At 38.3% G+C, this 27,674-nt stretch overlaps 1 protein-coding gene and 1 long non-coding RNA gene across 3 annotated transcripts in view; one reads left to right on the forward strand and one right to left on the reverse strand.

Annotated features, from left to right (window-relative positions):
- Nucleotides 1-27,674, forward strand: part of Heca (HECA ribonucleoprotein granule regulator) — a 53,945-nt gene that overhangs the window by 4,641 nt on the left and 21,630 nt on the right. Inside the window, exon 1 of one of the 2 annotated variants that reach the window (XM_085688771.2) lies at nt 21,254-21,308. The exons of the other annotated variant lie outside the window; for it this stretch is intronic. Within the exon in view, the coding sequence (XP_085544897.1) occupies nt 21,269-21,308 (40 nt within the window). The 5' untranslated portion in view covers nt 21,254-21,268. Of the gene's footprint in view, nt 1-21,253; nt 21,309-27,674 lie in introns of those variants that run through there. 2 annotated transcript variants of the gene reach the window in all.
- On the reverse strand, nt 14-25,746 carry LOC125394570 (uncharacterized). The gene is made up of 3 exons (XR_007230268.3): nt 25,586-25,746; nt 3,655-3,742; nt 14-308 (listed from the first exon to the last, which is right to left on the reverse strand). It is a non-coding gene; the product is annotated as an uncharacterized LOC125394570 (long non-coding RNA).

Consider the following 27,674-nt stretch of genomic DNA (forward strand, 5'->3'; position numbering starts at 1 on the left):
TTATACAATCATATGTTGTAAATTACTTGTATGAATCAGAAGGAAACTAAGAAATATTTGCTTGTTTTTCTTTTGTTTTTCCCCCACCCACCACTTTTATTTTATTTTTTTCTGAGACAGTTTTGCTTTTAGCCCAGGCTTTCTTCCCTCAGATCTGATTTCCTTGCTTTTGCCTCCTGAGTTCCCGAGTGTTTGAGTAACAGGCACGACCTCAACACCTGGCTGGACATTGCCTTTCCATGTTCGCCTTTTCAATAGGAATGGTGGAATTTTGCTTCACACATCCAGTAGTGCTTCTCTCTGTGCTTCTTACAGGATCAGTGATTAAATTATAGAGATTAAACTTTGTCAGATTTCCTATAAATCTAAGAATATAAAATATTCCTCAGAGAACTGAAGACAGATGACAAGATGTATATGTGTCACCAGTCCTAGCACAAAGGAGGCTGGAGAGAGAATTCTAGCCAGCCTGAGCTACACAAGAATCTATCTCAAAACCATAAACCAAACCATAACCAGGAGACAAAACTGGCAGTTACCTTGTAGCTTAGTCTTCTTATGAATTTACTTCAAGCTTTTAGTTGTGTGCAGTGAATTTAAGAACATGAAGGTAACCGAAGGATATATTAAAAGAGGGGGAGTGACCATTTCCCATACATTCTGAAGAGATTTGTTTAAAATAGCGGTTCTCAACCTTCTTAATGCTGTGACCTTTTAATACAGTTCCTTGACCTCCAACCATTTTTTTTTTTTTTGCTACTTCATAACTGTTACGAAATGTGGGCCAGAAATGTGGGCCAGGCGGTGGTGACGCACACCTTTAATCTCAGCACTGGGGAGGCTCTCTGTGAGTTCAAGGCCAGCCTGGCCTACCAGAGCTAGTTTCAGGACAGGCCCCAAAGCTACTGAGAAACCCTGTCTCAAAACAAACAAACAAACAAAAGAAACCACATAGCTGTTATGAAGTGTAATAATATGCAGAATATTTGATATGTGACCCCTGTGAAAGGGTTGTCTAACCCTTACCCCACAAAGAACCGCTGATTTAAAATACTGTGTTAGCTTGGAGATGTAGCTCAGTGATAGAATGCCTGTGGAAGGGGCAGGGGTGAAAGAAAGAAAAGAGAATTTGGAGAGAAGGCTTAGTGGTTAAGTTGTTCTTGGAAAGGGTTAGACTTTGGTTCTCAGCAGGCACATGGTGGCTCATAACTAACTGTCTGTAACTCCAGTTCCAGAGATCTGACACCCTCTTCTGGTTTCTGTAGACATTCTGTAGATGTGGTACACAGACATACATACCAGCAAAACACCCATATACAAACACTAAAAATATATAAATCTAAAAAAACTTTAAGAAAAAAAGAGTTGTAATACTCCAAATTCTTTTCACATCTCTAGACAAACATATAATCCCACCACTGAGAGATCCCAAGTGTTAGTATTTTCACATACCTTGCAAGCTTAAGATTTTTTTCATAAGACTTTTCCGTAGGAAGAGCTATTTAAGTTTTTGCTTAAAGATTTTTCAAAAACACATTTTAATCCCGTATCTGAATTATAAAAATAGCTTTAGAATTAGAAGAACCAGGGAGATTAATACATAAATTAAATACATGGGAAAGAAAAATACAGTAATAAAAGATTCAGGTTTATACATTCATTTAAAAAAATAAGTCTATGTTCAACTGCAATCCTCTCCCCAAGATTTGACCATAATTCTTTTATTTTTAATTTAAAGTTTAGCTTACATATATGGATGTTTTGTTTATATTATGTTTGTGTACCACTTGTATGCCTGATGTCTGCAGAAGCCAAAAAAAGTCATTGGCACTGGAGTTTAAGAACAGTTGTGAGCTGCCATGTGGGTGCTAGGAATCAAATCTGGGTCCTCTGGAAGAGCAGCTGGCACTCTTAACTGCTGAGCCATTTCTCCATCTCCCACATTTTTTTTAAAATTTGTGAAGCAAAATATGTTTGTGATGGCATAAAGTGTTTAATTCATAAGAAAATATATTACAGGATTAAGAACTATTAATAAGTAGTTGGTGAAGGTCATTAAGTACACAATACTGTTGGTTAGGGCTAGTATTCTGCTTTCTTTTTTAGTTCATCGAAGGAAAATTATTAAATTTTACCTTCAGCAGAGTAACCCTTATGTGTCCCTACTGTAAGCAAAATAAGAGCTTTTGTGTATGTAGTTTATTTACTGTTCCTAATTTTATTCTGAAAGCCAGATTTACCCAGACTGTAATTACCACATTAACTTTGTGCTGCATAGTTGTGTATTCTTCAAAGTAGTAGTACAGCCATCAGGTTCTAGTCACTTGAGCTTAGTAAAAATGCTCATTTATTAATAAATATATCTAATGATATTGGCCAATGTATAGAGTCTACGTTCTAACAATGTAATATATGAAAATAATACATAATTAAAATAAACCAGTACTAATAAATAATAAGTAGGGTATAGTATAAATAAATTTATACAGACATGCACATATATCTCTATTCTTTTTAGTCAGATGGAGTTCTTAACACCTTAACTTTACCTGTCTAAAGCTGAAGATTAAGTTCATCGCAAGGCCATATTGTCAGTGATTTGTACTTTGCTTTGAACAACGGCTTACTGAGGGTATATTTTATAAATCATCAAGGTCAACAAATAGGAGTCAGTGATGACAGTTGTTTGAGTTAGGAGGCACTGATCCTTTGCATTGACATTCTTTTTAAATCTCTTATGTGAGGATTACATCATTTCCCCTTTCCTCCTTGCTCCAAACCTTTCCATACACCTTCCCTTGCTCTCTTTCAAATTCATGGCTGCTTTTTCATTAATTGTTGTTGCATTTATGTATGTGTATACATATATATATTCCTAAATATAACCTTCTCAGTCAACAATACAATGTTAGTTGTATGTGTCTTTTCTGGACCGACCATCTGGAATTGGATAACCAGTTGGTGTACTCTTCCCTGAGAAAGACTGTTTCCTCCCACTTTAAGCTTTCCTTAGTTCTTTATGTAGGGTTGAGGCCTATAATCAACCCTCACCCTTCCCCCATCCACTGTGGTATATCTTTTGTTGTCCATGTTCAGCTCATGTTGGTGAGATTCTATGGGTGTAGTTTCTGACATTACTAGGAGACATGATCTCACAGCAAACTTTCTAATCCTCTGGCTCTTAAAGTCTTTTTTCTCCATCTTCTCCAAGGGCCCTTGAGACTTAGGTGTGGGGACTTGTTTTCTTGATCTATCCATTGGAACTGGACCCCACAACTGCACTTTGGTTGTGGTCTTTTGTAATGGTCTTCGTCTACTACAACAAAAGTTTCCTGATGAGGAGTAAACACTACACTTGCCTGTGGGTATAAGGACAAGTATTTAGAATGTGGTTAGAGATTATGCTGGTTAAGTAAAGTGATGGTTATAGGTTCTTTTCCAAGATCCATGACTTCTCTAGCCCCAAGTACTTGGCTAGGTTTCCAGTACCAAGCATGATTTCACTCTTGTTGAACAAGTCTTAAGTCCAATTGCAGAACTGTTGGTTACTGCCAAGAGATGAGTGGCACTACTGACCCTTAGGATTATCATGCCATATTGGTTGTTGATGTCATTCATAATTGTCATGGCTGGTTAGAACTGTTGTTTGCTTACCTCCTTTGGAAGCTTTCATGGTGATTTCTGGTATTAGTCCTCAGGGAAGAAGCATTCAGGTCATTTCCAGCCCAGGAGCCTCTGGGTCCTGTGTTAGAAGTACATGGTGTTTCCAGTAATAGGAACTTACCTACTTCTACCTCTAGGATTAACCAATGGCAATAGCAATAGTTTGTAATATTTGGAAACCCTCCTGGACACTTCCTGGTCAGGGCCTGCTCTATGGATTATGTTTTTTATTTTTATTTTTTTCTCATCGTGAGACTTCTTTTTTTTATATACATTTTAAAAAAATTTTATTGCTTTATAAATACGGCCATTCAAAATTTCCACTTCCTCCCCTCCTCTCATTTCCCTCCTGCTCCCCCACTCACCCTTCCTCTTCTTCCTCCAGTCCTAAGAGAGGGCAGGGTACCCTGCCCTGTTGGAAGTCCAAGGCCCTCCCCCCTCCATCCAGGCCTAGGAGGTGTGCATCCAAACAGACTAGGATCCCTAAAGCCAGTACATGCAGTAGAAACAAATCCCAGTGCCATTATCATTGGTTTCTCTGTCTGCCCCAATTGTCAGCCACATTCAGAGAGTCCGGTTTGATCTCATGCTCCTTCAGTCCCAGTCCAGCTGGCCTTGGTGAGTTCCCATTAGTTAGGCACACTGTCATAGTGGGTGGACCAACCCCTTGCGGTCCTGACTTCCTTGCTCATCTTCTCCCTCCCAACCCAGACCCAAAAAGATGAATATGGTATGTATTCACTCATTAGTGGATTCTAGCCGTAAACAAAGGACATTGGGCCTATAGTTCACGATCCTAGAGAAGCTAAATAATAAAGTGAACCCAAAGAAAACCATATATAGATCCTCTTGGAAATTGGAAGCAGATAAGATCGCCTGGCAAAAGTTGGGAGCATGGGGGTGAGGGTGGGGTGGGGGAAAGGGGGAAAGGGGAAGAGAGAGGGGAGAATTGGGGAGAGTTTGGGGGAATGGGATGGTTGAGATGGAGGAAGGACAAATATGGGAGCAGGGAAGAAGATATCTTAATTAAGGGAGCCATTTTAGGGTCGGCGAGAGACTTGGCTCTAGAGGGGTTCCCAGGTGTCCACGAGGACATCCCCAGCTAGGTCCTTGGGCAGCAGAGGAGAGGGTGCCTGAACTGGCCTTATCCCCTAGTCACACTGATGAATATCTTGACTATCACCCTAGAACCTTTGTCCAGAGATGGATGGAGATAGAGACAGAGACCCACATCGGAGCACTGGACTGAGCCCCCAAGGTCCAGTTCTTTTTATTTATTTATTTATTTAAGTCAAAGTATCCTCAAAGGGCAGAAAAGAGAGACAGGGTACACTTACTAAGTCGTTTTTCTAAGGATATGAATCCCATCATGTGGTTAATTACCTCCTAAGCATTAGCCTCTTAATGCTGGTGTGTTGGGAATTTAATTTGAACAAAAGTTTTAGGGAAGTTCTGGTTTAGTTTTGAACTTGATATGTCAAAAGATAGTCATTCAGGTATGTTGGTGCACACCTTTAATCTCAACACTCAGAAAGCAGAGATAAACAGATCTCTGTGACTTTAAGGCCAGTCCAGGCTATAGAGTGAGACCCTGCCTTTAAAAAAAAAAAGCTTATTTTTAATGAATTTTTAATACACAGAGTGTGCCATAGAAAACTTTTGCCGGTTTGATATTGTTCTGCATGGTATCTTTTCTCCAGGGCCTTTCTTGTCCCAGGTTCTTAGTTTTACAAACATGCTGGAGTATTTTTCATGCCCCTAAAGGTCTCAACAACAGGAGAGTGCTGTTTGGATTCAGTGCTTAGAGCCGGTGCTGTTGTGCTTAGGGGAGGTTGAGGATTTGGTAGCTAATAGGGTTTCAGCAAATTATATACTAATAGCAGATAACGAGTTAGTCACCAGTGATAATGAAGATGCAAGCATGCACGTTGACATTCTGTCTTGCACCATTCCAGTGTTAACGTTGAGGATGACTTTGGCATTATATGGGTCTTTATTTAGGCAATGCTTTGACTATAAATAATTTTTCCTTCTGTCGTCATTTCCAGTTTAATTGAAAACAGATCAGATGACTTAGGAAAAAACAAGGTGTGAAACAGTTATATCTTCCTTATGCAAAAATAAACATAAGTTATTGCATTATACTACTACAGCAGCGGCTGTGAAATAAAGAGCGGTGCATGTGTAGTATAGTATTGCTTTAACTGTAGGAAATGGAGGGGAAGATGAAGAGGTGAAAGGAGCACGTGGAGTTGATGAAGATTGATCTATTTAGGCAACAACCAGAGTTCATTCCATTAGTATGTTCATTGATTTATTCATTCCCCCATCTACTAGACATTTATTGTGTTCTAAGACAGGAAGTATACACATGAATTATACTTGGGAGCACCAGAATCCACCCTCTTAAAGATGCTCCAAGTAGGAGGAAGTGAGAAAGGCCTTGAGTTTTGTTGGCTGTCACTTGATGTGGCTGTACTAGGATAGGGCTGAATAGTCAATTTGGTTGTTTGCTAGCCAGTGAACTAACTACCATCTACCAAAGATTTTAACTAGGGACAGCTGTAGAAAGGCATAACCATAGGTCATTGATAAGCTTGTCAAGTAATTGTATAGTTTGACAAGAAATATATCTTTGGATATAGCAAGTATATCCAAATATATCTTTGGATATAGCAAGTTAGGATTTGGAAATCAAATCTGCCATGGCACTTTGTGATTTTTTTCAGAATGACAATAGGCATGTGACATCCCTGTGTTCTTTGACCCATGAAAGGTTAGCTAGTTGAGGTTAACGCCGGAATTAAATGCCAAGGGCAGAATGCCTAGGACCTTCTTGTACCCCAGGGCAGGGGTTTGTCCTTCTGTCGAAATTTTTTCCCCCACCTTCATAGAAGATGGCTATCTTTGTATATGGTTGGGTTAATTTGTCATTTTATTCTTATTATCTTATTAGTTCTAAAATAGTAAATTCTGGTGTGAGTCAGTGCCACCGTTTTGTAAAGAGTGATTTTGTGTGTTTGTGTATGTGTTTTAACTTTATTACAGAAGCTTCCATTTCTCAGTGTTTAGTAGAATAGCAACTTGCTTTATCTTATCTCTGTGTTAGCTTGATTATTCTTGAGAACTTTTTTTAAGCTTGTAAAAAGTGAGTAGTGTTTCTAGCATTTATAAATTATGTTGTAATTTATCATATGTGCAAAGGGGAAGTAAATTATTTGTACTGCTATACTTAGGAAGATAAAACTTGAGAATAATCTAAGAAAAATATATTAAGAGGGAGCTTTAAGATGACATAATGAGAAAATGAAATGTTAATCATAATTGCTTAGACTGCATTTGATAATTTAGCATGGTTCTGAAATATAGTCAATAAAGTGCAGTTCATGGTGAAATTGTCAGGGAGGATAAGCATTTCCTCTACCTTAGTTTCAGGCCTTGAGGGGACTGCAAATGAGATTGTCATAGAAATGTGAGGAATAAAGTCGTGCATAGAATTTGAGGCTAACCAATTAAATGGTAAGGAGTAAGTGGGGAAGGGGCACTTCCGGGGAAAGTCATTTATTACTTTTGTGGAATGACAAATGAACTCTTACAATATGTGGAAAATAACAAAGATTTGTGATGGTGTCTCTTTTGTGTGGTAGTAAGAGTCTAGTAGAATTAGCCTCAGTAAGGAGATTGTTGGTAATTGAGGTATTTTGGTGGTATTTGCTTTACTGTTAGGCAGATAAGAGACTTCCAAAACTGAAAGCTTTCAACTCCAAATACTTTTGGAAAGAAAAGTTTTTTTTTTTTGGACCATAATAATATATTCTGGACTTTCAGAATATATTGGCACTGAAATTTTCTGTCTCTCTCTCTCTCTCTTACACACACACACACACACACACACACACACCTGCAAAGAGCAGTTATAGAGAGTAAAGGGTAACCCGCATGTCATAATTCAGAATTTTTATTTTTTTCATTTCATTGACAATTCACTAGGCGCAGAATGCCTTAAATAAGCCTGTATAAAACTAATCAAGAGGATGCATTCTTGCTCTGTAAATTAAGGCAGTCATACTTTATGTTTTTCCCTACAAGTGAGTATAGGCTTGGTTATACTTTAGATCATATCCCTTCAAGTTGTAAGAGCATATCAGGAAGGCCTTTCTGGTTGAGATGGAATCACAAGCTCTGTTTGACATTACTTAGTGAGCATTTCTGAGTGTGAAGATCATTTGATGTGATATTTCATAGAATTCGATTGTAACAAAACAAAACTTACTACTTGTTATGACTAACACAGTGTCTGGACAGAAATGGAAACTGGGCAATTTACAGAATTAAGTTCTAGCTGTTTTGTATTGGCAGCAGATGTGGCCTGTAATCTGAGACACTGAGCCTGGGAGAGTTGGCAGCAGTTGTTAGTGAGCAAATATGGTGAGTCTAGAGCAGTTACACCAGAAGTCACGGAGAGAGCCTGACACTGAGAAGCAGAAGTGTCCTTCAGTGGTGTTCAGTGGGGCAGCTCAAAATTCTTCTTCCATCTATGTGTTCTTACCCTGCAGTGCTTATGATAAAGCGGCAGTAATGGCCCATTAAGGAGAAGCTTAATGGCCAAGCTTAATGGAATGACAAATGAACTCTTACAATATGTGGAAAATAACAAAGATCAAGAGAAAAAAGTCTCTTGTCTTTTCTCCTCCTCTTTCTCTACTCTTCTTTCCCTCCTCTCCTACTGGGAATTAAACCCAATGACTCCTCATACTTTCAAGGTAACCATACACCACTGAGCTGTACTCTAGCCTGTGGAGTATTTATTTCTTGGTATTGCCTTGTGTGAATTTTGAAAATATTTTTTAAAAAAATTTCACCACTTTTCAACATTGACATGGAATTCCAACCCCTTTGAGATGAGAAAGAACAGTCATCCAAATTGGGAAGAAAGGGAAAATGATCCCTGAACATTGATAACATGACCTTGTTTATCTAAAAATCCTAATGACTATACACCAAAAATTAAAATAGTAAATGAACTCAGCAAAGTTACCAGATGTAAGATCAACACATAGAGTACTAGCAATTTTACACACTAGCAATGAACAAACTAAAAAGGAAATTAAGGGAAAAATCCATTTATAATACCATAAAAAGATTTCAGTATTTAGAAATAAGTTTAACCAAGGAGAATAAAAGCTTAAAGCCTGAAAGTCACAAAATACTGCTACAAAAGGGTAAGGAAGATAAGTAAATGGAATGACATTCCATATTCATAGTTGGGAAATTTAATAGCAAGATTTGAACACTATTTTCATCTTTGGCAGTTACATAAATGAAAGAAAATTACATCTCATTTGCATTTGTAGGATTGTCAGAGAGTAATATATTTTCTGTATATTGCTCATTTCTGTTTTTCTGTTTTTTTGTCTATACAAATTTTTGTGTTTTATTGATTTTTCACAGTCTTTATATATTCAGAATTTTATTTTGCATCTGTTCTATTTTACAATTTGTCTTTCAATAAGTTGGTCTGTTCTAGCTAAGCATGTTTTGTATGGTTATATACTATTTATATAGAGACAAAGCAGGGAAAATTTTAAAAGTTTGTGCCTGGCATAAAGTTAATGATTCTTGAGACCTCTGGATACTGGTTGCACTAATACCTTTAAGTTCATGAACTTCTCAAATACTTTGGGTTTGTCAACTCTACTGATCTGACTGCAGTTCCTACTGCCGTCCTGTTACTCTCTTCATTCCTGGCCACTACAGTCTATTGGACTGCTGAGCTCAGTGCTCATATTCTTTACAGTTCTATGCCATCTAAGTAGCATGCTGCAGCTGGTAGATAAGGCTCCTATTCCCTCTTCTCATGAACCAGGTTGCAAACTGAGGCCTCTTAAGGCCAAATTGCGTGTTCTTGGTTATGATAATGAACTTAAATTCACAGTCAGAAGAAAGATTTCATTTTTCTCATTCAGGTACTTGAACTGAAATATCATGTGTATGTTAATAAAATAAGAGCATGTGCTCATTTGAATTAAGAGTTTATTCATACATTGTGCATGATCCAGACAGTCCTACACCTTCTTAAATGTCAGTGATTTGGAGAAGACTCCCAGATTCACCATGTATTCTAAAGAATGTGAGATTGAGAGTACAGGTTAGAGCTGTACATTGGCCTTGCCACTTTGCAAGATTACTAAACCTTTCCAATCCTACTTTTTTAAAAAGTTGTGCATGCTTCTCTCTCTCTCTCTGTCTGTCTGTCTGTCTGTCTGTCTGTCTCTCTCTCTCTCTCTCACACACACACACACACACACACACACACGTGTGTGTGCGCATGAATGAGAGAGACATTGTGTCTTCTGATGTGGCGTTATGTGTTGTACATTGTTCTATAGTAAGTATAGGTCAGGACAACTCTGTGGAGTGGGTTCTCTCTTGCCTTTGTATGGGTTTCTCGGATCAGACTCGGATTGTCAGGCTTGCATTATTGGGTGACAACACCTTTACCCACAGAGCCATCTTACTGGCCCTAAACCTGAATTTTATGTAGAGAAAGTGAGGGTAATGTGATACTGCTTGTGATGAGCCCTCTGCAAACCGTAAAGCTGTTTGAAAAAGCAATTTGTCATGCCATGATCTGGAGGTTTTAGTGCTTCTAGATGGGTTTTTCCTTCTTAGTTTGTGAAGGAGGATGGCCGCTTTCCAACTCGTGATGAATGCATACCCTGATTTGTTGGAAGGATCCAGGATAGACCTTGGCCTTCTTCCAGGGAGTTCACAGTGAATGCTAATCTTCCAAAATTCATGTGTTGCCTTTGTTGGAGGGGACTGTTGTTTCTCTACAGATTTTGGATATGAGAGCTCTCACTGTAGATTTCACTAGAGAACCTTCTGGTTGGTCTTAGGCAAAACCAGGTTACTTGAGAGAGTCTTTCTAGAAGTTCTGCAAAAGGCTTGGCTTTATGGTATAATTTAATTTCTAGATTTTTTTTGTTAGTTTATAAATGATACTTCATTTTCCCCTTCAATTTTGAAATGAATGTCTTGAATGTTGGAGAATGATCATAATACCAAACTCTACCTGCTCCACAGAAGTTAGAAAATGTTTAGTTGTTGTGGCCTCCCTAGGTTAAAACAATCAGTGAGAGTCTATAAGCTGGTACTTTTAGTTTTCCTTAGAACATTTTATGGCTGTTCTTACAGGGTTATATCATAGCAGGCCGTATTGAGTGTATATGTGTGTGGTAAACTGCTAGGCCAAGAAAACATTGTCATGACTGATTCTTGGGTTGTTTTCACACTCACAGAAGTATGCATATAACTTAGACACACCCTCTCAGTCTACAAGCCTTTCCTTGTTGTAACAGATTCCTCAGTCCTTTTGGTTGCTGATGGAGCATTTGAGAACTGTTCTATTCAGTTTGGCTCTAGGCAAAGGCTTGTCTTCTCTTGTATCTTAATAGAATGACTCTTAGGGTGATAGCTAGAAAGTGTCTTACCAGATTATTTTGGAGGAAAAATGGGAGAAGAAAGTATATTATTTTGGTGCTTTCAGCTCAGTAAAATAAGTAAATAAATAAAATTGTTTAATTTAGGATATGGGTAAAGTGTAGAGGAAGGAAATTAGCTATTTTGTGATAAGATTGTATCGGTTTAAATTCAGATCCATTTTAGAGTTGTTGTGCCAGCTCAACCAGATACACCGTAAAGAGGCTGAACTTAGTCTCTATTGAGGAAAATTGATTTTTCTCTCTATTGAATGACAAGTGAGCCATTGTTTGGGACTTTTTCACTTGTCTTGAGGTTAACAGCTTTATTAACTGAAGTAGATTTGATTTACTTCATGTCTTTGCTTATATAAATTGAAAGATTAGAGTCAGGGAGCATTTATGCTTTAATTGGGTTTAAATACTAATTTAACATGTGTTAGTTTAGAAGTTAAGTGAGTTTTGGGTGTTAAGTATGAGCAGTGAATATCTTGAATAGACTGTTTTTAGTTACAGAACTTTAAGTACCATAGTCTTACTGGTCACTGTCTCTGTGCTCTTTAAGTGGTGCTGAGAATTCAAACCAGGGCCAAGAGCATGGCAGGCAAGTATTTTACCACTGAGCCACATCCCCAGCCCAGTTCTTTATCAATCTGTGTGCTGATGTGTGCGGTTGGAAGAAGGAAGGCCACTGAGAAGCTGAATGCTCTCGAGTATGTGATGGAAGGACCCAGTTTGTGTTCAGGAATTGGTTGTAGACTCTGCACAAAGGGATCTCCTTGTTTCTATTCTTTGGAACTGTGCTTTTTTTTTTTTAAAAAAAAATTTATTTATTTATTTATTATGTATACAATATTCTGTTTGTGTGTGTGCCTGCAGGCCAGAAGAGGGCACCAGACCTCATTACAGATGGTTGTGAGCCACCATGTGGTTGCTGGGAATTGAACTCAGGACCTTTGGAAGAGCAGGCGATGCTCTTAACCTCTGAGCCATCTCTCCAGCCCCCGGAACTATGTTATTTTTAAAGAAACATTCAAAAAAAAAACATGGATCATTTTCTCTATTCTGAAGTCAGACTAAAGCAGCCTTTGGGTCTCTGTGCAATTGGGTCTTGACATGACTTTTATTAGAAAATGAAAATAGGGGTTTTCCACCTTAGGGAGGTTATTGATATGTCTTTTTTTCTGATGTCAGCATGTTGGAGCCCAAATGGAAATTTTAAAATGGGTAAAATACCTTTCTGTGTTTAGTTTGAATTTGAAACTAGGTTGACTTTTAGGTTTTAATTGAATTTAAGAGAAGAGTAGGCCTGTACCTAGAATAGAATGAGTATAGCGAGATAACATTAAAAATCTATGATGTTAAATACAGTTGAAGATGTGTTTGGCCTCGGGTTTCTTGTTTCTGTTTGTTTGGAGTGTGAAACTTCCATGTTTATTTGTGTAAAATTGGTTGCTTGAGTACTAACCTTGTATAAATCTAAGCAAAAAACATGGTTATCAGAACATAATTTTATATATTCATTTTGCTACCAACTTAGTAACAGTCCCAGTAGAATGAGAGGTTAAACTTAACCAGAAGCTAACACAGGTTGTTTAAATAGTCTTATAGTAGTCCCTGAACTAATTGAAACAATTAACAAAATATTTTTAAATACTAGTTTTCCTTTATGTGTAAAGTTTAGTATTTTATTTTTAAGTGGAGAAAAATTACTCACTTATTTTGAAAAAAATTAAATAGTTTTAAGCTTTCACTTTAAAAAAGCACTAGTTAATAAAGAAATAGCCTTTAAACACTCAGTAAGTTTGAGGTATGCTAGTGGGCTTCAGTGAGCTCCTGTTTGCAGTGTCTGTGTTTATCTAGTTGCTACTGTCAGTCACAGGGGCCAAGCCAGAAGCAGAGCTTTGCTTATTACCTGTTGGTGGGAACCTCCTTCAGCCAATGATCTTTGAGAGGCTGGTACATTTCCCTTCACCTGGTAGGTGATCTGACAAATGGAAAACTTTGGTAGATGCCTAGTTGTAGAGGTCTTTGCATAAAATCTAAGGACTTCTGGTTTTAGTCTGAGCTTCTTGGATTTCTAAATGTGTGTGACATGCTTATAGCCCAATTTGAGAATGCTAATATGAAAACAGTAAACAAAGTTTAGTTGTGTATCTCTCTTTTTATGCATTTAAGTTGTCATACTCAGTTTTTGAGAAGTTTAAATAGATGAAAGAACAGTTTCTAGTTTAAACATTGTCATTTTCATGTATTTAAGCAGAACATACATCAAACCCCACACTCTAATAGTGGGTGATTTCAACACTCCTCTCTAACCAATGGACAGGTCAACCAGACAGAAACTTAACAAAGAAATAAGAGAACTAACAGGTGTAATGAACCAAATGGACCTAACAGACATCTATAGAACATTTCATCCAAACAGAAAAGAATATACCTTCTTCTCAGCATCTCATGGAACCTTCTCAAAAATTGATCACATAATGGGTAACAAAGTAAATATCCATAGATATAAAGAAATTGTAGTAATCACCTGTGTACTATCAGATCACCATGGAATAAAGTTAGAATTCACAACAATTCTAACCCCAGAAAGCCTACAAACTCATGGAAACTGAACAGTCAAGTACTGAACCATCCCTGGGTCAAGGAAGAAATAAAAGAGAGAAATTAAAGTCTTCCTTGAATTTAGCAAAAATAAAGGCACAACATACCCAAACATATGGGACACTATGAAAGCAGTGCTAAGAGGAAAGTTCATAGCACTAAGTGCCCACTTAAAGGAAATGGAGAAAGTTCACAATAGAGACTTAACAGCAAACCTGAAAGCTCTAGAAAAAAAAAGAAGCAGACTCACCCAGGAGGAGTAGAAGACTGGAAATAATCAAACTGAGGGCTGAAATCAACAAAATTGAAACACAGAAAACAATCCAAAGAATCAGTGAGACAAAAAGCTGGTTCTTGGAGAAAATCAACAAGATTGACAAACCCCTATCCAAACTAATCAAACGGCAGAGAGAGAACACGCAAATTAATAAGACAGAAATGAAAAGGAGGACATAACCACAGACACAGAGGAAATTCAGAGAATCATTAGATCTTACTACAAAGGCCTGTATGCCACAAAATTGGAAAATGTGGAAGAAATGGACACGTTTTTAGATAAATACCACATACCAAAATTAAGTCAAGACCAGGTGAGCAGTTTAAATAGACCTGTAAGTCATGAGGAAATAGAAGATGTCATCAGAAACCTCCCTACGAAAAAAAGCGCTGGACCAGATGGTTTCAATGCAAAATTCTATCAGAATTTCCAAGTAGAGTTAATACCTATACTCTTTAATGTGATTCACAAAATAGAAACAGAAGAGTCATTGCCTAACTCCTTTTATGAAGCTACAGTCACCCTGATATTAAAACCACACAAAGACTTAACCAAGAAAGAGAATTACAGACCAATCTCACTCATGAACATCGATGCAAAAATTCTCAATAAAGTACTGGCAAACAGAATCCAAGAACACATCCAAAAATTTATTCATTATGATCAAGTAGGCTTCATCCCAGAGAGGCAGGACTGGTTCCACATATGAAAATCTATCAACGTAATCCATCATATAAATAAACTGAAGGAAAAAAAAACCATATGATCATTTCATTAGATGCTGAAAAAGCATTTGACAAAATTCAACACCCCTTTATGATAAAGGTCTTGGAGAGATTAGGGATACAAGGTTCATTCCTAAATATAATAAAAGCAATATATAGCAAGCCAACAGCTAACATTAAATTGAATGGAGAGAAACTCAAAGCCTTTCCACTAAAATCAGGAACAAGACAAGGCTGTCCACTCTCTCCATGCCTCTTCAATATAGTGCTTGAAGTTCTAGCAATAGCAATAAGACAGCATAAAGAGATCAAGGGGATTCAAATTGGAAAGGAAGAAATCAAACTTTCATTATATGCAGATGATATGATAGTGTACATAAGTGACCCCAAAAACTCTACCAGAGAACTCCTACAGCTGATCAACACCTTTAGTACTGTGGCAGGATACAAGATCAACTCCAAAAAATCAGTTGCCATCCTATACACAAAGAACAAAGGTACAGAGAGGGAAATCAGAAACATCACCTTTCACGATAGCCACAAATAGCGTAAAGTATCTTGAGGTAACTCTAACCAAGGAAGTGAAAGATCTATTTGACAAGAACTTTAAGGTTTTGAAGAAAGAAAGTGAAGAGGATACTAGAAAATGGAAGAATCTCCCATGCTCTTGGATTGGGAGGATCAACATAGTAAAAATGGCAATTCTACCAAAAGCAGTCTATAGATTCAATGCAATCCCCATCAAAATCCCAACAAAATTCTTCACAGACCTTGAGAGAACAATAATCAAGTTTATATGGCAAAACAAAAAAACCCAGGATAGCCAAAACAATCCTATACAATAAAAGTACTTCTGGAGGCATTACCATCCCTGACTTCAAACTCTATTACAGAGCTACAGTAATGAAAACTGCTTGGTATTGGCACAAAAACAGAGTAGTTGACCAATGGAATCGAATCGAAGACCCAGATCTTAATCCACAAACCTATGAATACCTGATTTTTGACAAAGGAGCTAAAACTATACAATGGAAGAAAGAAAGCATCTTTAACAAATGGTGCTGGCATAACTGGATGTCAACCTGTAGAAGAATGAAAATAGATCCATATCTATCACCATGCACAAAACTCAAGTCCAAATGAAGTAAAGACCTCAATATTATCTGACCACATTGAACCTGATAGAAGAGAAAGTGAGAAGTAGTCTACAAGATATGGGCACAGGAGACCACTTCCTAGGTAGAACCCTAGTAGCACAGACAATAAGAGCAACAATGAATAAATGGGACCTACTGAAACTGAGAAGCTTCTGTAAAGCAAAGGACACTGTCAGTAAGACAAAAAGGCTGCCTTCCGACTGGGAGAAGATCTTCACCAACCCCTCATTAGACAAAGGTCTGATCTCCAAAATATACAAAGAACTCAAGAAACTAGACACTAAAACTCTAATTAACCCAATTAAAAAATGGGATACTGAACTGAACAGAGAATTCACAACAGATGAACTTCGAATGGCCAGAAGACACTTAAGGTCATGCTCAACCTCCTTAGCGATCAGGGAAATGCAAATCAAAACAACTTTGAAATACCATCTTACACCTGTCAGAATAGCCAAACTCAAAAACACCAATGATAGCCTATGCTGGAGAGGATGTGGAGTGAGGGGAACACTCATCCATTGTTGGTGGGAATGCAAACTTGTGCAGCCACTGTGGAAATCAGTGTGGCGGTTTCTCAGGAAACTGGGAGTCAAACTCCCTCAGGACCCAGCAATTCCACTCTTGGGAATATACTCAAGAGATGCCCTATCATACTACAAAAGCATTTGTTCAACTATGTTCTTAGCTGCACTATTTGTAATAGCCAGAACCTGGAAACAACCTAGGTGCCCCTCAACAGAAGAATGGTTAAAGAAGGTGTGGAACATATACACATTGGAGTTTTACTCAGCAGTAAAAAACAATGACATCTTGAATTTTTCATGCAAATGGATGGAAATAGAAAACGCTTTACTGAGTGAGGTAACAGACCCAAAAAGAGGAATATGGTTTGTACTCACTCACAAGAGGATTCTAGCCTTAATTAAAGGACATTGAACCTGTAATTCGTGATCCTAGAGAAGCTAAATAAGAAGGTGAACCCAGAGAAAATCATATAGTTATCCTCCTGGATATTGGAAGTAGACATGATTGCCAGGCAAAACTTGGGTGCACGGGGATGTGGGGGATGGATGTAAGGGGAAATTGGTAGAGAGAAGGGAGAAGGGGGGGATTCGGGAGAGCTTGGGGGAATGGGATGGGTGGGATGAAGGAAGGGTGGATATGGGAACAGGGAAGTAAATATCTTAATTAAGGGAGCCATTTAGGGTTTACAAGAGAGTTGACTCTAGTGAGGTTCCCAGGTCCAAGGAGAGGTCCCTAGATTGTTCCTTGGGCAACAGAGGAGAGGGTGCCTGAACTGACCTTGTCCAATAGCCACACTGATGAATATCTTGCATATCACCATAGAACCTTCATCTGGAGATGGATGGAGATAGAGACAGAGACCCACATTGGAGCACTGGACTAAGCTCCTAAGATCCAACTGAAGAGCAGAAGGAGGGAGAACATGAACAAGGAAGTCAGGACCACGAGGGGTGCATCTACCCACTGAGACGGTGGGACTGATCTAATGGGAGCTCACCAAGGCCAGTTGGACTGGGAGTGATGGATCATGTGATCAAATTGGACACTCTGAATGTGGCTGGCAATGAAGGCTGACTGAGAAGCTAAGGACAATGGCATTGGGCTTTGATTCTACTTCATGGACTGACTTTGTGAGAGCCTGGTTTGTTTGGATGCTCACCTTTATAGACCTGTATGGAGAAGGGAGGACCTTGGACTTCCCACGGGGCAGGGAACCCTGACTTCTCTTAGGACTAGAGAGGGAGGGGGCGGTGTGGAGGGAGAGGAAAAAGGGAGGCAGGGAGGAGGTGGAAATTTTAATAAAGAAAGAAAAAGAAGAAAATATGACTTACTATTATTTTTACGATATTCAACCCCCATTACAAACCACACTGGATATATATAAGTTATTTAAAGCCTTTCTTGAATGGACCTACCTCTTCAGCAGCTGATAGGAATTAGAGTATTTTCAAAGATGTCATATGTTTTCTTTGTAATCATGTTTTGTCATTGTGTTGGATATTTAATAATCTGCTTATAAGAAGAGAAGGCTGCTTGGTGTGGTGGCATATGAGTTTAATCGCAGCACTCAGAAGACAGAGGCAGGTAGATCTCTGAATTCGAGGCCAACTTGTTTGTGTGACTTGCAGTTTTAGGATACATAGACTGTATTTTTTGTATATAAAAAAGGTTTATTTTGGCTTATGATTGTAGAAATTGAAATTAATTGTTCCTCTCTCTCTACAACTGTACATTTTCAAAATGTGGTAGACCCAAACCACTCATATAATGGTTAGAAAGTGAGAAAGAGAGGAAACATCTGGTATCCCACATGTCTCCACTGGAACACTCCCAGTGACCTGAAAGCCTTCCATTAGTCTCCTGCTTCTCAGTGTTCCCCACATCCTGTTAACCAGACCGAGCATCAGGCCTTTAACACAGGGACTCTTGGATTCCAGATTAAAAATACAGTACACACTGAAGTTGTTGACCTGAGTTGAACAAGTGTACTACATCCTACCAAAACCAGCCAACGAACCAACCAAAAAGTCTACCTGCACTAAAGAGTCAAGCATGGTGTCACACACTAGTAAACCCAGCTCTTGATAGGCTAAGGATTTTGTGTTCATGGACAACCTGTGCTACATAGTGAGACACTGTCTCAAACTGCCCTCCCCTTCTCCCAAAAAATTATTTGGAAGTTAAGTTCAGTGGGAGAGGCCACATCTAGCTGTGCCACCTCCTAAGCTTCCCCAGCAAAGAAGTAAATAAAAGGAAGGGAAAAGGGAAAGGAGAAAAGAAGAAAACAAAAAAGGGGGAAAGTGGGAAGCTCTGAGGTCAGAGTATTACCACACAATGTGTTATCAATATTTCCAAATACTCATTTGTGTTTGGTTTTTCTGTTTTCCGTACTATTTTGTTTCAATAAAAAAAGATAAAGTAAATCTACTGGACTGGCAGGGTTTGAAGTCATATGTTACTGGAAAGGAGAGGATACTCATTGAGCTTGTATTGAGGCCAGCAGGTCGAACGCTTCTCAGGCTGACATTGAAAAATGAGAGCTAGAACTTTTGTACCTATCAAGGACAGACTTTCATTCATTCGTATTTGAGTAAACTGAATACAAGTTATGAAAGCAGGTGTTGAAGAGACTTGTCTTAGTTATGTGCTCCTTTTCCATAATTAATTTAAATTGGCCTTCAAAAAATAACATAGTGTAAGGTAAATAATTATAGAGAGAATGAGTAATAGGAGACATACTTAATAGTAGGTAAGATAGTGCTTTTCATAAGTCAGTATGATGTGGGATTCCCCTCTGTATTCTGTGAATATCATTAGTTAAAAAAGGAACTGATTTGGGCCTATAGCAAAGCTATAGGGGAACAGAGCTAGGTGGGGAAAACTAAACTGAAAGCTGGGAGGAAGAAGGCAGAGTAAGAGAGAAACAATGTAGCCCTGCCAAGACAGATGCTGAAACCTTGACAGCAGGCCACAAACCTCATGGTGAAATATAAAATAATGGAGATGGGTTAATTCTAGATGTAAGAGCTAGCTAGCAATATGCTTAAGCTATTGGCCAAACAGTATTGCAAATAATATAGTTTCTGTGTGATTATTTTGGGGCTAAGCAGCCAGGAACCAACAAGCGACCCTCCTCCAACAAATTGGCGCCAATGTGGCTGTTAAACCTCAGGAAGCTTAAAAAGGAATCCCAGACACAAAAGAACAGAGTTAAGCATGGTTTGGTAGTGGCATTTTCTTGACTGGGCTCTGTTTGCTAGAACATGGCTCCTTTAAGAGAGGTTTTCCTGATTCAGCAGTAGCAGAAAAAAAGTTGATGTTTTGAAATGCCGGCTTTCTTGGCTGTGCTGCCAGTGCAAACTCTGACAGGGTCTGGCTATCGAGCATTTAAATAGGGTTTGTAAACAGCATGTTACAAACTGCTTAATTGCTCAACATAGACCAGCTGCATATTTGGAACTGGGGCAATGTGCATGGCTCACAGAGGCAAGTCAACTGACTTCTACCATGTTGGACTCTGCAGAGCAAGCAGGAAGTGCTGTATATCCCCTAGTAGTGCTGCAGCTTAGGTTTTTAAGAAGTGCTTAGCATTTTAAGAAGTGCTCCTGGACAGTAAAAAATTACAGATACACAATAGGACATATTCAGACATAAAAGATTTCTAAATGGATCACAGTGATGGATAAATGTATGTAGGGCTTGGGAGAGAGAAGAAAAATATATAGACAGTTATAAAATATGTAAATGGTATTTAAAAAGGTAGTCTTTAAAGAGACAGTACAGACAGTCATAGATTAAAGGAGGAAAAAAATAATAAACCACATAAAATGGAATACTACACAGGAAGACTGGATTATATATATTACTGTGTTTTCTTTGAATGTTTTGACTGTGAAGGAACTAAGTAACCAACATATATACTTTAAAGGTGTTTTATGTTCAAAATTTAAACCTAAGGATATGCTGCTTTGGAAAAGAGGTTCTTCTTACAGAGGATGAGAACCTGTGGATTCATTCCAGGCTAATGTGGTTTGATGGACCAAGAGCCCCTGAAAGGTCACCTTGAACTCCCCCCAAAATTGCTTTGCCCAATGAATAGCAGAAAGCAGTTTGGAGAACTATGCCCATATTCTCAAATATTGTTTATAAATTCTTATTTACATTTAAAGAGGAATATGCTATAGAGATTTGCATTGGTTTATTGATTCAAATTTAAGGTCAATTTTGTTATATGTGTATGTATTTCTGATCTTGATTAAGGTATTGTGTTTGTGCAGCTCATTTAAAAATGTAGTGTATAATAAAAATACAGGTTAATATATAATCATCTATAATAGTCAAGCTTATAGTCATGTTAGATTTTCTTGATATATAGAAATATATTTCTGTTAGATAGATATTCCTCAAATCTTTCAAAGACTACAGAATATGGCATTTAAATTTTTTTTTAAGAATTTAGGACTTTTATTGACAATGAGACACTTCTGCTCCTAGCAGCACCAATCTACTTCAAGAGGAAGATGGGCATTGAAGAGGCTCCTCATGGAATTTGTTAGCCATTTGGGCAAGAAGCTGCTCTTGCCTCGACTGCTTGACAGTATACGATATGAACTGGATATGCAGGACCCACAGAGAAATGACTGCTAAAGTTGTCTAGAGGTGAGACTGTCCTTTGGGGTTCCTGCTTCATGAAAGAGTCTACTAGACATTCTACAGGACACAGAAAAATGTGACTAACAAACTGCCAATATAGGCTGAACTGTCTTTGAAATTTCCTGCTTCATGGAAAAGTCTACTGGACACCATGGGCCTGTAGGCTGAAGATAGATGCCCCAATGGTACAGAAGAACTTTGGGTGACTGTCCAGGTAGGGGGATGTCTCTGTCAACTCTAGAGTTTTGGAAGTTGCTTACAATGAACTTCCTGTTTCCTTAGGTAATATTGTATCCTTCTGGCGTCTTTGATGGAATTGAAGAATAGATAGAAAGTAGATATAAATATTGTAACTGTAATTCTTTCTTGATACCTGTTTTGTTATGTGTAATTTACTATATTAAAGTTAAAAACATTTTCATTTAAACAGAAAGGGGGAGGTGATGTGGGATTCCCTCTATATGCTGTGAATATCATTAGTTAATAAAGGAACTGCTTTGGGCCTGTAGCAGAGCTATAGGGGAACAGAACTGGGAGGAAGAAGGCAGAGTAAGAAAGAAACAATGTAGCCCTGCCCAAGAAAGATGTTGGAACCTTGCTGGTAGGCCACAAACCTCATGGTGAAATATAAAATAATGGAGATAGGTTAATTCTAGATGTAAAAGCTAGCTAACAATATGCTTAAGCTATTGGCCAAACAGTACTGCAAATAATATAGTTTCTGTGTGATTATTTCGGGGCTTAGCAGCTGGGAACCAACAAGTGGCCTTCCTCCAACTCCATTAGAAGAGGTAAATCACAAATTTAGTGTTCATATTTCTAGCACAAGGGGAGGAGGCAAACAGAAGTAGTAGTGATATACCCTAGTCTTTATTAGATTAAAAAACAAAAACTTAACTATAAGGCCTTTTAAAACAATAAACAATAAACAGTGTTAAGGACAATATCTTGTTTGTAAATAAACCACATTTATTTTTTCTGCTCTCATTATTAAAATCACATTGTCCAAGGGTGGAACTGTATGGTCCCTAAACCAACTTTTAGCCACTAGCTTGAGAGATCTATTTTATTTTGCATAGAAGTCTCACACTATGATTTCTCTAGTGTCCACATTCCATAAGAAAAACCCAGGACTGATTTAAAATGACATACTGTAGGGCAGACTGCCTATTGGAGAACTCTGAAGAATTTTTATGCATTTGTCTATAACAGACTTGTTAAAAAGCTTACTTAGAGTTCTCTGAAGTTATTTCCTATGTGAAGTTTACAATTTGAACAATTCATACTTGTTAGTGTTTTTTTTTTGTCAACTTGTCATAAGCTGTAGTCATCTGGGAAGAGGAACCTCAATTGTGAAAATGCCCCCAAAAGATTGGCTTATAGGCAAGCCTGTAGGGCATTGTTTTTTTGTTTTTTGTTTTTGTTTTTTTTTGATTAGTGATTGATATGGGAGGGCCTAGCTCACTGTGGATGGTACCAACCCTGGGCAGGTGGGTCTGAGTTGATAAGAAAGCAGACTGAGCAGCCTTGGGTGAGTAAGCCAGTAAGCAATATTTCTCTATGACCTCTCAGCTTCAGTTTCTGCCTTCAGGTTCCTGCCTTGAATTCTTTTCTTGACTTCCGTCAGTGACAGAGTGCGAACTGAGAGTTGTGAGCTGAAGTAAACCTTTTGCTCCTGAAGTTGCTTTTGGTCGTGGTGTTTTTACATCACAGCAATAAGAACCCTAAGATAAGCATTTGGGAAATATAGTATGCTTTTTTCCATATGTCCTTGTTTTAGTTACTGTGATTATCATATCTATGAAATATGACTAATATCTATGAAATTGCTTCTCAGTTAAGCTTTTAGAAAATATTGAACAGTAGAGAAAATTGGTTGTATTTTTGGATATGAAGCTGGTCTTTACAGCCCACATTGTCAGATCATCAGACAATCACGCTTTATCTGTTGAACAGCCTAGAGAAGAGGTAGAAACCTCTTTGCATCTTCAGCCATAAGAATTGCAGAGGTGGGGTAGGGCAGGGACCCTACTTTGGGCTTTGTCCTTCAGACACCATGTGGGGACTCATCAAGAGAGAAGTACATTATGAGGTCCTGAACTATAACTTACATGGTAAATGGGAATATGTCAAATAAAGACATTTGATTTTTGGCCAAATTTTGACTATTTGTTACTGTCTAAAGAGAATATTGACAAAGATTATTGAAACCAAGCCTGTTTTTTTTAACAACCAAAAGGCTTTAAGAATGGAGTACAGTGCTAAGAAATGGTATGAAGTCTGTACAAATGAGCTGCAACATTTAACAACAGTCTCTGCAGATAATCTACATGTATGTACATGCATGCAAACACCTGGTTTCATAATGCAGTTTAGAGAACTTGTCCCACTTTTTCTTCAGAGGAGTACTAGTAGTGCACTTAGATGCTAGAGGACCACAGTTCTCCAGTGTCCTTAAGTTCACAATCTGAGCCAAGTAAAAGAAAAAGTAGACTGCAAATTTATTGTTTACAACACTGTGACCCTATTATATAAATCTCACTGTAAAAATTTCAAATAATGACAAATGATATTAATAAAAGTTTTATATTATGCACAGAGTTTTAGTGAACACATTCCTCCAATTTATGTATTAAACCGTCTCATATTTCTAAAACTGGCAGGTCATTGAGTTCTAAAATTTGTTACTTGGTGGTCCTGCTTTATCTTAGAACTGCTAACTTTTGACATTGTTATTATGTGAATTCTTAACTTAAATAAAATATCTTCAAAGATCTGGGTAACATTGTGTCACGGTTTTAATTTTTTGATGTTCACTGTTATAATTTAAAATTCTATACCCTTTAAAGTATTTGGGCGAATTGTTACTAGTATTTAAATCATTGTGAAAGTTTGTAACTATGAAAGAGAACTGAAATGGGGTGGAAAATACCATGATGTATCACACTGTTAATTTATGAGATAAACTGAGTAGTTGAGATAAAGCTTATAAAATTTAATCTACCTTTGAATCCAAATACAACACCGTGATTGCATATTTGTGTTTGAACATGTCTCCCCCATATTGGTCCCAGACTTAGGTGGTTGTTTTTTGTTGGGACAAGTCTTTAGGACCATTTTCATGAATAAAATTTAGTTTTGTGCTTTATGAATCCCTGATACCCAAGCCTGGAATAAGAGGGCTTAGGTTGGAGAAAATGTATAGTAAAGTACTTATTTTTTTCTGATATTGAGAACATCTTTAAGGTGTTAAAAACAAGTCAGTTAGTGAAATGTTTCAAGTATGCCACCCTGCTTTGTTTGTTGTAAGGAAAAATACAACACTACCACTTTATAACTTAAAACACACATGAGAAGTCATGATCAATAAAGAATTATGTTGAGAATAGTGCAGGCAAGATAATGGTAGCATTTTGACAGGGAACTTTTAATGTGTGCTTGGAGGCTCACTGTAGAGAGATGATGTAGGCTGGAGACAGGAGCTTCTTTGGTCTAGGAGTTTGTGGATAGAATTTGAGGTGAAGAGAAAGCCGAGAGGACCCAGGTGAGAAAGAGGAGGTGTGTACTTGTGTGTAGTGAAGGGATAAGTGAGAAGGGCTAATGTGCACTGCTTGAAGCATGTGCATCCCATGTGATGTAGGTGGGTCTTCTGTCTATGTGTTACTTTCATTGGTCAAATAAAGAGACTGCCTTGGCCTTTGATAGGACAGCAGCTTAGATAGGCAGAGTAGACAGAACAGAATGCTGGGAGAAAGAAGCAGAGTCAGGCAGATGCCATGGAGCCAGCCTCCAGGTCAGACATGCTGAATCTTTGCCGGTAAGCCACGACCTTATGGTGACATATAGATTATTAGATATGGGTTAATCAGGATGTGAGAGTTAGCCAATAAGAGGCTAGAACTAATGGGCCACACAGTGTTTAAATGAATACAGTTTCCATGTAATTATTTCAGGTAAAACTAGCCAGGCAGCCAGGAGTGGGTGGAATGAAAAGCAGCCCACTACTCCTTTTACAACCATGTGTCTTGACAGGCTGCCTATGTGGAAGGAAGGTTGGTTACCTTTGTGTAGCTGTGGTTACAAGCTCAGTTTCTTGATTTTTTTTTAAGCTTTTTGGCAGTAATTGTTTATAGTTTAATGAATAAAAGCTAAGCTCTATCCGAACTATTTCAGTAACTCTTCTATTACTCACAGTGACCCTTTGAGGTAAGCACTGTTATTTCTACCATTTTACAGGTAAGAAAACAGTGGCATGGGGCACTTAAGTGTCTTGGCCAAGGCCTGAAGACTAATTAATTGAAAGCTGAGTGTCACAGCTACATAGGCTGACTAGAAGATGAAAACAGTTACCAGGAGTTTCATATTGTGAGAGAAACTACTTTGCCATGGAGTTGTTCAGAAATCCTGAAATTCACATTTGGTGTCCTGAGTACATAGTTGTAGTTTGAGGAGGTGAAGTGACAAAAAAGATCTGGGTGTACATATACATACCTGTTCTCACCTTTCTGTCTCTGTTCGCCAGGGCTTCAACTGCTCCCTCCCAAGTACTGCATCTGCTTGGTCTATTCCTGTCATCAGCAAAACTTTAATTACATAGCAACTACAGTTTCCTAGTCACAGGTATACAAGGTTATGTAAGACTTTGTCTCCACTATAGACTTTAAGGTTCTAGAATGTGTTTATGACTTCAGATGATCTTCCTGACCCAACCCCACCTAGCTCTCTGTCTGTTTAGGGTGCTTGAAATTGTTTTCAGAGTGGTGGAGTGAACTCAGTTTTATAGGTAAACCCTGAAAGCAGCAGTACCTTATTTGTGGCACAGTTTCTGTGAATGGGAGCATTAAGATCTTGTCAGATGGTGTTTATAAGTGAGCAGTAAATGACTACTACTTACTGCCTTATTTTTAAATTTGTTTTTACTTTGGAAAGTTTCATATATAAATACTATGTCTTTTCTATCCTGGTCTCTCTCCCCCCCAGCCCCTTCTGTGTACCTCCTACTCTCTCTCAAATTCTTAACCACCTGTTTAATTATTGTTTTATATATATGTGTGTGTTTATGTGTGTAACGTGTGTGTATATACATACACACTACTGAGTCCATTTAGTGTTATTCCTGTTCATATGTATTTAGGGCTGACCATTTGGGATTTGATAAATCTATCAGGAGGCTTGTGCCTGGAGAAGACTGATTCTCTCACTCCTAACAGCCATTGATTGCCTGTAGTCCTTCATTTGAGGGTGGGGGTCTTATGAAATTTTTCCCACCCATATTGGCATGTCAGCTAGTGTTGCGTCAATGTAGGTTTTGTTTAGGTGATCATATTGTTGAGATTTCATGGATGCAGCTTCTTTGTAAAGAATAGAAGACATTATCTCACAGCAGACGTCCTGGTTCATTAGCTCTTCTGCCCCTATTTTCCATAATACTCCCAACTCTTAGATGTAGGAGTTGTGTTGTAGATGTATTAATTGGGGGTGGGCGTCACACAGTCAGCCTTTCTCTGCATTTTGACTAGTTTACCAGACCTTTTTAAAGGTTGCTAGGCCTGAAGTAGGGGCAGTGTATAAGGTGAAGAGTTTAGGGAGAGAAGACAGAGTAGCCCTGTTACTATTGTAAAGACTAGAAACTTCTTGAGGGTTTTGCCCAGAATGATCTGACCTTTGCATGTTTTCTGTTGAGCAGGGAGAAATAGAAACTGGGTCCCGAATACTTGATGATAAACCTGTGAAACAGACCCTGGAAGGTTATATATGTGTTTTTGGTGTGTGTATGGGGAGAGGTAGTATATGTGATGTGTGGTGTTTGTGATATGTGTGTATACAAGTTTGTGTGTTGCGCCTGTGTACATGTGGAAATCAGAAATTGACCCTGGAACCATTTATCAGACTCCACTTTATTTTTTAAGATAGTGTCCCACTAAGCACAGAGCTCTCTGATTGGCTAGACTGACTAGCCAGCAAGCTCTAAGGATCTACCTGTCTACCTCCTTCCTCCAGTACTGGGGTTACAGATGAGGACCACAGCACCTGGTTAGTATGATGGTTCTAGGGATTTGAACTCACGCACTCATGAGTGGCAGTAAACACTTTACTAGCTGTGCTGTTTCCTGAGCTCTATAGATGTACATATTTTTTCCTTAACATTGCTGATCATGTAAAAGGACATTGTCATACCACTTGTTAGGTTATTATGATTTATGTCCCAAGAGATGGTTGTGACACATGTTCTTATTGAATGTAGGATCACTCTTCTTTACTAAAGGTTTTTAGCTGTGTCTGGTTAGTTCATCCCATTTATATCTTTGTGGGACTGCTATTCTTATGAATTAGGGATTTTACAGATTGATAACTATATTGTCATCATAGAACCTTCATCTAGCAACTGATGGAAGCAGATGTAGAGATACACAGCTAAACTCTGAGCTGAGCTCCCAGAGTCCAGTCAAAGAGAGGGAGGAGCCATAATATGAGCAAAGAGGTCAAGATCATGAAGGGGAAACCCACAAAAACACCTGACCTGAGCTAGTTGGAGCTCACTGACTTTGGACTGACAGCAGGGCAACCTGCATAGGACCAA

The sequence above is a fragment of the Myodes glareolus genome, chromosome 1 (assembly GCF_982192425.1).
Source record: "Myodes glareolus chromosome 1, mMyoGla1.1, whole genome shotgun sequence".
In the NCBI taxonomy this organism is placed as follows: Eukaryota; Metazoa; Chordata; class Mammalia; order Rodentia; family Cricetidae; genus Myodes; species Myodes glareolus.